The sequence below is a fragment of the Perognathus longimembris genome, chromosome 6 (assembly GCF_023159225.1).
Source record: "Perognathus longimembris pacificus isolate PPM17 chromosome 6, ASM2315922v1, whole genome shotgun sequence".
Taxonomy (NCBI): domain Eukaryota; kingdom Metazoa; phylum Chordata; class Mammalia; order Rodentia; family Heteromyidae; genus Perognathus; species Perognathus longimembris.
Window position 1 is genome coordinate 17,189,243 of NC_063166.1, and position 11,307 is coordinate 17,200,549.

The 11,307-nt window shown below is 39.3% G+C and overlaps 1 protein-coding gene across 2 annotated transcripts; it reads right to left on the minus strand.

Moving 5' to 3' along the window:
• Positions 1-3,330: 3,330 nt before the first annotated feature.
• Positions 3,331-10,366, minus strand: Znf322 (zinc finger protein 322). Of its 2 annotated transcripts, none has more exons than XM_048348258.1 (3): positions 10,084-10,366; positions 9,210-9,295; positions 3,331-5,411 (listed from the first exon to the last, which is right to left on the minus strand). In XM_048348258.1, the coding sequence occupies exon 3, from the start codon at positions 5,227-5,229 to the stop codon at positions 4,021-4,023; it is 1,209 nt and encodes a 402-aa protein (XP_048204215.1). In that variant the 5' UTR covers positions 5,230-5,411; positions 9,210-9,295; positions 10,084-10,366; the 3' UTR covers positions 3,331-4,020. The 2 variants fall into 2 exon arrangements, with proteins under 2 accessions (XP_048204215.1, XP_048204216.1); XM_048348259.1 differs by having other exon boundaries at positions 9,847-10,259.
• Positions 10,367-11,307: the final 941 nt, after the last annotated feature.

The window sequence follows — 11,307 nt, forward strand, 5'->3', positions numbered from 1 at the left end:
GGTCTTATACTTTTTGTTTTGTTGTCAGTTGTGGGCCTCAAGGCCTTGGAGCTGTCCCTAGGCCTTTGTACTCAAAGTTAATGCTCTACCACTTGAGCCACAGCACTACTTCCAGTTTTGAGTGGTTAATCAGAGACAAGTCTCAAGAGGACTTTTCTGGCCTGGCTGGCTTCCAACTGCCATCCTCAGATCTCAGTCTCCTGAGTAGCTAGGATTACAGACGCGAGCCACCAATGCCCAGCCTCTCATACTTATTTTGCCCATGGCCAACTTCATATTAAACCCTATATACATCCCACAGTTTGATTATTTTATAGGTATGAACCCATACATTCAAGCTTATTCTTTGAGATACAGTCTTGCTAATTTTTTTTTTTTTTTTGGCCTACCTCTGCCTCTAGTGTTGCTGGGATTACAGGCATGAGACATTGGTCTTGGCCCAGTGGCTAATATTGAATTATTTCTCAATGCTGTAAGGTAGTATTTTAAATCAGGAAAGGAAGCATTAGGGCTACAGGGTTTAACAAGCCATACCACTGTATGAATGTCAGAAGAAAACAAACTTGCAATTACCCTTCTCCTTTTCACTGCAGTCAGCAGTCACAATTTCCCTTCTCCCTCCAATGGAAGCCACTTAAAACCCTAGAACATATCTTCAAGCAAAGCAAATATATACAAAGGGAAAAACCGTGTGTGTGTGTGTGTGTGTGCGTGTGTCTTTTTGAGTACAACCATTTTTTTTATCACCACCTTTGACTCCAACTCAACAAGAATTGAAGCCAAATATAGAATTTACTAGAAACTGCAAACAAGATTCTTCCTTAATTTTGACCATGTAAGATATGCACATGAACAGATGTTTTATTAGCTACTGAATTTTAGAACCTCAAATATACTCTGTTCAAGGTATTGCTCCTCCCTATACTAGTTACATAACATACTGAGAGAGGCTCCAAATGGATCTGATGTCCAAAAAGCCTAGACAATATTCCTTTAAGGTCTTCAATCCTCTTTGCTTCTGTATCAGAAACTGAAATTGCAGAGATGGTCCAACAATTACCACATCACCAGGTCTAAGCATCACATGAACATCTGCTTTACTCTAATGCAGGTGTTGGAAAATGCTATTTTCTCACAGCACAACAGAGACAAAAAAAATGGAGCTTTTCAGAACAAATGTTTATTTAAGGATTAAAGGAAAACAAAAATGTTAAAGCATAGGAGTACAACTGAATACAATTTACCTCGTTTGGTCTGAATCTTGAAAAGGTTACTCTAACTACTTACCTGAGGTAGATTTAGGTTGGCACTGCTTCAAGGGAACCTCCATCCATCCCAGAAGTTACCTTCTAGCTTTAGTTACAGGCTCCCAAGTGGTCCTCTCCAACCTCAGGTTATGCTATATGAGTAACACCAACACCTTTCCTTCCATGGTTAAAAAGCACTCAGACATGTTTCATACCCCCAAAGTTCTCCATTTGAGGGATGGTCCATTGTTAATTTACTTACAGACTAGAGACAATTATCAGTAAAATTAGTTGAAACAAGGGGCAAATCACTGTCCTGCTAGTGATACCAACTGTCCCCTTCTCTCAGGTCTCTCTTAAGGCTAATCTTCATTACCATTATGCCACACACCTAGTATTCTTTTTAAGTATCACAACTGTCATAACCTATACGAATGATTAGGCACGGTTTTTTCACTAAAGAGAAAAAATACATCTTGTATTTATCACAATGGGCAATTTTTTCAAGGTATAAGCTAGTTATAAAAATTACTGAAACATGTCAAATAAAATTAACTTACAGTACCTGTATCCTAAAAGAAATCCTAGAACCAGATTATTTACTATCATTATAAGCTATATCCACTGACCCTAAGATTATCATGATCATATTATTAGGATCAAAGCTCACAGCCAAACACAAGGTAGCAGCGGCCAACTCCATAAATCCAAATACCAATCATTCTTCTCTGGAGTTCAGGGATCTGTTGGATAAACCAAAGCCAACAGAGTCTGACTAGCAACAAAATATTTATTCACATCTAGAGAGTCCCATATGCTGCAGGAATCTCAAGTATATATATGTATTGTAAAATGTGTTTCAATCTGAGGGAAGAAAAAAACTGAGAAATAACCATTTATGTATGCAGATTACAAATTTTCTGGGAATTGTTAAAAACAACTGTTATTACCCGGTTAAATTGGAGTCATATGTTTATCCTTAAAACTCCAGGGAATCTGCCAACCTCTTTTCCCTTCTAGCACTTAGAATCCTGTATTCCAAGCCAAATATATACCTTATTATTGTGGTGACTGCAATCCTTCCCCTGGGAATAAAAGGTATTGTTCTTTTTCCTTGGCAGAACTGAAATAAATGAAAAATGTGTCATTATGTGGCTTGATTCGCTATAAATATTAGGAGAATGGAATGAAAAGGACACCAGTTTTGGTGTATTATGTGTCTTTTCTCTGTGCTGAGTTAAATTTTTCTTTACTTCCTAGGAGACAACTGAGGGTCCTAATCATTGAAAGAGATGATAAATCAAGTTATGAAAGTCTGGATACTAACATTATAACCATTATCCTGAAATCTGTACTCTGAATTAAAAAGAAATGAATCTCTTCAGTTTGATATATCAAGTACCAATAATAATTTGGAAGACATTTTAGGAGAAAAAAATATTTTGAGGAGGTCTCAACTTACATAAAAAACTGAGTATTCTGCTGTTTTATGAGATTGATTCTGCAAAAGGGAAACCATTGGAATAGTTCTGACCTATAACTACTCCTAGCTTTTAATTTGTTCTTTCCACAGCCTGCAAAAGAGTCCCATGTTATTATAAACATGCTATTCCTATTGTAGCCAAGAATAAAAAAGGAAATAACCAAGAGGAAAAAATCTATAGTCCTTTCCCCCAACAGTAACACATGCCATATCTTATATCACAAGATTACAGTCATTTCCTTGAACTGTTTGAATTTTAAAAAGTGAAAGTAAAGCAATCATTAAGTGGTTCAGATAAAAGAAAAGCATCTTTACCTGAGTAACCTATCAGGTCTACTTTGACCTGCCTTAGCTCCTTCCAGAACAAGCGTCTGGGTATTAGAAAAACAACTTCCATACTGACTGCATTGAAAGCTATCTCTATCACATGGTTCAACTATGAGAACAGTTCTCATACAAATAATATGTACATAATTCCTCACCCACAATTAGATCTCACTGGAACAAACTTTTCCGCAGAATAGGTTCTTTGGGGGCTCAATTAAGACAGAAGCTTCTCTCAAAGCTTTTTTCAGATTCAAAGTATGTATGGATTTTCTCCCACTTATGTGAGCTCCCTGATATACCACCACAACAGCTGATCATTGACAAGCTTTTCTATTTCAGATACTTATAAGGTCTTCAGATTTTTTTTCCTTTTGGTACAAACTGAAGGCTCTCCAACAAATATTTTTGCCACACTCAAGACAAATATATAATTTTTCAGCATTATGGCTTCTCTGATGGGTAAGAAAGTCAGAGTTCTGTTGGAAGCTTTATCCACATTTATTGGGTCTTGTCCTGAGGGTGGGTTTTCAGAAGTCCAATGAGATGTACATACTGTCTGAAGCACTCACTGTTGACACTGAGGGTATTTTGTTTTCTGGTGTGAATTCTCTTCTGAGAGCTGAGCCCTGCTAGAAAGCTCTCTCATACTCACATTAGAGTTCCCTACCTGTATGAATCCTTCTGTGAGTGATCAAGTTTGAACCAGGCTAATGGTTTTCCAAAACACTGAGCATTTCTGGAGTTTCACTGGTCTAACAGAAGAGGTGTTTAGACAGCTCTGTGGGTAAAGCCTTTCTAACACTTCCTACAAGTGTAAGTTCTCTTGTCCCCACTCAAGTCTGAGTGCTGAGGAAAATCTAAATTTGCCAGAGATCTTCATCTTAGTGAGTTCTCTGACATGTAAATGCATTGTGTGTGTGTATGTGTATGAGTGTGTATGTGGTGGTATAACTTCTTTTCTGGTCAAGACATTTGTGACATTTCAGATGCTTGTGGCAGGCTGAGCTCAAGATCTGTCTCACCCATATTACAGATATATGGCTTTTCGCCAATGTGTACTGTTTGATGTTGAAGAAGGGCGGAGCTCGGGTGGAAGCTTTTATCACATACATTGTATTTGTAACATAGCTCCTCTGTTTGAGTTCTCATTTTCTGTTGAGAAACAAAGTCCATACCCAGGAGGAAGCCACTCTCACACGCAGACCACTGATGTGGTTTCTCTTCCATGTGAATTCTCTGATGTACTATAAGGTCTGAGCTACAGCTGAAACCTTTTTCATATTCAAGGCATTTAAAAGTATGAGTGTGAGTAGCCTGGTGTCTAATTAGGTTGGCACTCCGAGTGAAACTTCTCATACATTCCAAGCATTTATACGGCTTCTCACCTGTGTGCACTCTCTGGTGGACGATGAGGTCTGACTTCTGGCCAAAGCATTTCTCACAGGCACCACACTTATAGGGCTTCTCCCCAGTATGAACTCTTTTATGTACAATGAAGGCTGAACGGTGTCGATAACTTTTCTCACACTTATTACATTTGTAGGGCCTTTCACCTGTGTGAGTTCTCTGGTGGCTAACAAGATCGGATTTCCCGCTAAAAGCTTTTTCACACTCCAGACACTTAAATGGTTTCTCACCTGTGTGAGTTCTTCGGTGCCTTATGAGGTTGGTACTACGACTAAAACACTTATCACACTCACTACACAGATAGGGTTTCTCGCCTGTATGGCTTCGCTGGTGGACAAGCAGATCCGAGCTCTGACCAAAATTCTTGCCACAAATGTCACATGTATAGAACTTTTTACCTGCGTGGGTTCTCTGGTGACCTGAAAGGGCTAAATGGTGCCAAAAGCTCTTCTCACATTTGCTACATTTATAAGGTTTCTCGTAATTGTGGATCCTCTGGTGTGAAATCAGATCTGAGCTTTGGATGAAGGTCTTCTCACACATATCACATCTATAAGGTTTCTCTCCAGTATGGATTCTCTCACACATAATAAGTGTTAAGTTTTCACAAAATTTTTGTTCACGTTCAAGGCACTGGTATATTTGATGATCTATTTGAGTAATCTCATGTACATGAATAAAAATCTTTTTACCCTTCTGAGGGCATACATGATATACTTTCGTTTTTGGAGTTCTCTGATTATGTCTCTCTTCTGAAGTGCACATTTTCTATGGCTCTCTCCTAGGGACTTTTCCACTGGTCCTCTTGACCCATCACTGCTTTCATAGTCTCTGTTTTGATAACAACTTGGAAGATGCATCTGTTTCAAGCCTTTCAGTCATAAGGAGTTGACCTTTACCAGTTTCCAGCACCATCTACATTATTTTCTTATTTGGTATCTCCATATCTGTAAGATCAAGTAAAAATATTATTAGTATTCCTACAACTAAGAAAAGAATTCTCAAAATTAAAGCCACTGTAGAAAAATGTCCATAAGTGCTCTATGTTTTGCATGGACCCATTACCCAAAATGCCTGGGAATGGAAATATTCTGGATTTCAGAATATCTGCATAATCATGAAATTCCTCTCCCATTCAAGTCCTTGCAATGGTCCCAGAGGCCATATTTCAGTACTGTCACTAGCTGTCCCTAGCTTTTTGAATGCCTTTCTTTTTGCAAGTTCTAATCTTCCTTAACTGTTCCTCGTTTAGACATACAGCACTTAGCCCTTCATTTCTTCTGCCTACGGATTTCTTTCTCCAGATATGTGTATGGTTCTCTCTTAATGCCTTCAGTGACTATCTCTGCAGATATCATTTCTCAGGGAGATTTTTTTTCTGAACACATTACATAAAGTTATGAGTTATCCTAACATTACCTATTGCCCTTTTCTAATTAATTTTTCTCAGTGTCACTCATCATCTTCTAACAAACTATATAATTCACTTATAGTTTATTGTCTACTGTTAAAATATGGAAAGGGTATTAGTTCTGATATTCTTTTCATAGTAAGTTAGTACTAGCACACAGTACTTAATAAGCATAAGCTGTATATGAGTGAATTGTCACTGAAATTCTATTTCTCTATTTGGAAAAGAAAAAGGACTGAAGTATTATAGGGGATGGAAGCCACTAGAAAGAGATACAGCCTGCAAGAGATTGAAGGTACATTTCAAAAGACTGAAGAAGGGCTGGGAATATGGCCTAGTGGCAAGAGTGCTTGCCTCGTATACATGAAGCCCTGGGTTCGATTCCTCAGCACCACATATATAGAAAAAAAGCCAGAAGTGGCGCTGTGGCTCAAGAGCTAGCATGCTAGCCTTGAGCAAAAAGAAGCCAGGGACAGTTCTCAGGCCCTGAGTCCATGCCCCAGGACTGGCAACAAAAAAAAAAAAAAAACAAATAAACAAAAAACTGAAGAAACTGTAGTCCATGTGATTTATAAATGTAGACATATGTCATAGTGATGCATACTTGTAACCTCAGAACTCAAGAGGTTAAGACAGGAAGCCATCAAGTTCAAAGCCACACTGATACATAGTGAATCTCAGGCCAACCTTGATTACATAGAAAAAGACCCGGTTTCAAAAGCAAGAGAGAAAAAGAAAATCCTTAAGATATATAATATAAAAAGTTAACCTTAAAGCTATGAAATCTGATTGATAGTGAAGTTTCCATGCCGGCTGAGGGATTATAGCAAATGTACCACTCTGGTGTGAGATAATGGTAAGTAGGGAGCACAGTGCTGTGTGTGTTTTAGAGGGACAGAGGATACATGGGAATTCTGTTACTCTCTGTGAACCAAAAGTAGTCTAAAAATAAAGTCTATTAATAAAATAATCAAAAGAAGAATACGAGTTGGGTGTGGTGGTACTCGCCTGTAACACTAATTACTTGAGAGGCAGAGGTGAGAAGATCACATTTATAGCCAGCATGAGTTACAGTGTTACCCTGTCCAAAAAAAAAAAAAAACTAGGGCTGGAAAAAAAAATACCTCAAATACTGCTTTTAACCAATCAAGTTAGCACACATTCAAAAATATGACAATACACACACACACACACACACACACACAAGCAAACACATTCATATGTTGCTCGAAGAAATACAAATTGGTACAACCTGTCCAGAGGTGACAAAACTAAGTATACTTTTACACTTGATTCAGCAATCCCATTGTGACCGAATATACACTTCCAATAATGTAAAAATACAAATACAAGGGCTGGGAATATGGCCTAGTGGCAAGAGTGCCTGCCTCATATACATGAAGCCCTGGGTTTGATTCCCCAGCACCACATGTATAGAAAACGGCCAAAAGTGGCGCTGTGGCTCAAGTGGTAGAGTGCTAGCCTTGAGCAAAAAGAAGCCAGGGACAGTGCTCAGGCCCTGAGTCCAAGGCCCAGGACTGGCAAAAAAAAAAAAAAAAATACAAATACACAGTTATTCAACATAAACAATGTTTACAAATGAAAAAACTTAAAATAACTTGATGTAAGTAGTTGAAATAAACCATGGCATATCCAATATAATGGGGTACCAGGAAGCTATAAAAAGGATGAAGGGAAATTTCATAAATTGACATCATTTCCAGGGGAAAAAAATCATAAATGTTAAGGTATAGCCAGCCTAGACAGGAAAGTCCTGAGACTCTTATCCCCATTTAACCACCAAAAAGCCACAAGTGGAGCTGTGGCTCAAGAGGTAGAATGATGGCCTTCAGCAAAAAGAAGACAAGGACAGTGCTCAGAGCCCAAGTCCAAGCCCAGGACTGGCAAAAAAAACAAAAAACTAAGAGTCTCAGATCTTGGTCTCCTGAGTAGGATTACAGTCATAAGCCACTAACTGAGCAGAAGAGTCTGTGAAACTTTTATCTCCAATTAAATACCAAAAAGTCAGAAATTATGCCTTGCTCAAAGTGGTAGAGTACTAGCCTTGAGCATAAAAGCTCAATGATAGAGCCTGGGCCTTGAGTTCAAGCCCCAGGCCTGGGGCTAATTATTTTAAATGAAATTTGAGCAAGTCTTGGCACAAGATCAAGAACAGAGGATAGGCTCAGTATCAGTGGTTTCCTGTATGTGAAGGTAGAACTGAGAATAATAAAACCTGATGCTTACTGAACATCTCCTGAGACCAGGCATTGAAGTTAGTCATTTACCCGGACTGTCACTTTTAGTAGTAACTCCATGAAGCATGTAACTTATTGAGTTTTGCAAAGAGACACTGCAGATGAAGGAAGTCAACTTTATTTCTTTCCAATAACACATCAGTATCCAAGTCTGTGGTATGTGTTTTATATATGCTCATTCGTCTCTCCTACTAGAAATATAGCATCTATTAGGATTAGGACTCCAGTATCCTAACATTGGTTGAAAAGATAAAAAAACACAAACAAATATTAAAACAAAAAATAGGCCATAATTACCCTTAGATCTCCAGTAGTTATACAACAAGCTAAGCCAGTAGGCCCTGAAAGGTCCATCTAACAAAACCAAATATAATCCTTAAATTTTTGCTCCAAGGTACTCTCCACCAGGATGGTTCTCTTACCCCATTCTAGGAAGAGATTAGTATTCTCTTTTCATGTGTAACATCAGTGAGCACAGAATAAACAGGCAATAAAAATCCAAATGAGTCGTAGAACTTAAAATCTCACAGTTATCTTTACAGTTAAAGGATGTACAGGACAATCAAAATCAGTATTTTAAGCATTATCTGAAAAATAATGATAACTAAAGATAATAATCCCTAAGGTAGAGATTATTACCTCATTCATTTTTTTCATTGATTGCAGAGATTATCTCATTTAATCCTCCTAAAAAGGCTATAAAATAGGAAGCATGATACTTAGGGCAAGTAACAATTTACCTAAGAACTCACAGCTTAGTTAAGTGGCAGAACTACAGTTTAAAGATCAATATGACTCCAGAGTCTGGCTCAGCACTGCATATACTGCCTTCTTTGTGTGTCAATCAGCAAGCAATTACTGGCAACCCTATCTGTGAATATATACATGCTCACTGAAAAGGAGTAAACAGCATATTTACTTTGGTAGGCTGGGGTCCAGTTTTATTACTGCTGTGTAAGAGACTAACAAAGAACTGTTCTCATTTTCCATGTATTTTCTCCCGTTCCTTTTGATACTGTTTCCCTATCCTCAAACCCACACTTTTATAAAAATGTACAGCCTAGAACGCCACTTACCATAACAAGAAACTCAAGACTGTTTTACTTTGGATGTCAAAAGGTCTCTAGTCCAGAACTATCACAACACTCAATTCTTCCCTCTCCTAGAAGAAAAAAATCAATAATGTAGAAGACAATTTTGTTGAGTTCATTTTTTTTCTACAGCTGGCCATTTAAATATCGGTCCCATTAACTCTCTAGTTTTATCAGCATTCTTTATACCTTACTTCTTTCTACCTTTACTTACATTGTTTCCTGGTGAAAAGTTCATTCCTTATCTGCTCTACACAAAATATCAAGAATCCTTCTAAATGACAAAGTGTAACTCATAAACAAAGCCCTAAGCTTTGTTTTTGTCTGTGTTAATTTTTCTCTGTGGGCTAATTGCTTTTGTTTGTATTATCTCAACTTCTACAGCCAATAATCCATTCCTGGACTACAAACTGTAAGTACACGTGATTAGTGTATATAATACAAAATTGCATTTACTACAGGATCCCTCCCCCTCCAAAAAAATAGTATGAAACGATTAAACAAATGATTCTGCAAATAGATTACACTGCAATCAAGCTAATCTCTTCACTGAAGATTGGGGAAGGTTCCGTGCAATGTCCTTTTTTTCCTCTTCCTAATATATACGAAAGCTATATATTACCTAGAAGATTGTTCATTATAATCTCTAGGATCTTGTGAACTAAAATATATCCTTTTAACTTTCCATTGCGTCAGTCCTCTGACCCCCAGGGCTGGATCCAGGTCCTAGTAGACCCTGAGAACAGAGGCTACGCTCAGCCTGGGGTCTTGGGTGCTGCCATGCATTTCTACCCCCGACACAGGCAAGTCTCTGCGCTTTGTAGGCCGCATCCCTCCCAGCCCCATCGGCTGCGCTTACCCGGGCAGCGGCCAGGGCAGCGGCCGGGACCGCCCCTCGGCCTAGGGAGGGAACTTCCGGTTACTCTCCGGACTCTCGAATCTGGGCTTTCCGGCGGCCACAGACTCCACGGCGGCGGACCAAATGGCCCAGCTTCCGGAAGACAAGGAAGAGAAGTTTGGGAAGCTGATGACAACTAGAAGCAGTTCCCTTTGCACGGCTCGGCCAGGGCCAGGCCGCCCAGGGGGCGCTTTAAGGGCCTCCAAGGCCAGCAACGCTTTCCCTCACGGTCCAGCTGAGAAACCAACGACGCAACCCCGCCTCCGCAAGTCACGTGACGAACCCCGCTTCAGCGACTTGGGCGGGCCACCCTCAGGTTTTGGGCCAATAGGGACCGAGCCGGGGGGCGGGGCCCAGAGACGCCTGCGCTCCTCAGTCTTCACGTGTGCGCTGGGGTCTGTAATTGCGCAGTGAAAGATGGAGATGAAAGGACGTCTTTGCGGCTACCCTGAGAAGCAACAACCACACAACTCCGTTTCCTGGTTTTTGGTGGCTAATTGGAGATGAGTCTCTCATATTTGTCTTCCTGGAATGGCTTTAAAACCTACTTAAAGGTATTTGTAATGAAGTAAGTTTTCACTGGAGAAAGTCAATGGTACAAATACTGATCTCAAATCGAAGAAAAAAATGAGGTCTTGAAGGGAAATTAGTACGAAAACTAAAAGAAAAATGTATTTATTAGGGTTCCCTGGTCAAATAAATACAATAAAGGCACTATTTCTTACTTTCAAAAAGTTAAATGAAACTAAACTTAATAAAATGCATGTGTTTAGATCTTTAGACAAATGTACTTCGAGGAAACAGATGGATTAAAAAGGTACTATAGAGAGCTGGGAATATGACCTAGTGGCAAGAGTGCTTGCCGTGCATACATGAAACCCTGAGTTTGATTCCTCAGCACCACATACATAGAAAAAGCCAGAAGTGGCGCTGTGGCTCAACTGGTAGAGTGGTAGCCTTGAGTAAAAAGAAGCCAAGAACAGTGCTCAGGCCCTGAGTTCAAGCCCCAGGACTGGCAAAAAAAAAATAAGGTACTATAGAAGCTAACAATGAAAGTACATTGCAGCATGGTGTTGTACACCTGTAATCATAGCAGCTGGCAGGAAGACCCTAAGTGCAGAGGCAGCCCGGGCTACATTGCGAAACATTTCCCTTTTCTTTTTTCTCCTCTGTTTTTTCAGTCAC

What these genes read in the sequence shown, in the direction of transcription:
- Znf322 (XM_048348258.1), bottom strand. Translation starts at nt 5,229, where the DNA reads ATGTGCACTTCAGAAGAGAGACATAATCAGAGAACTCCAAAAACGAAA.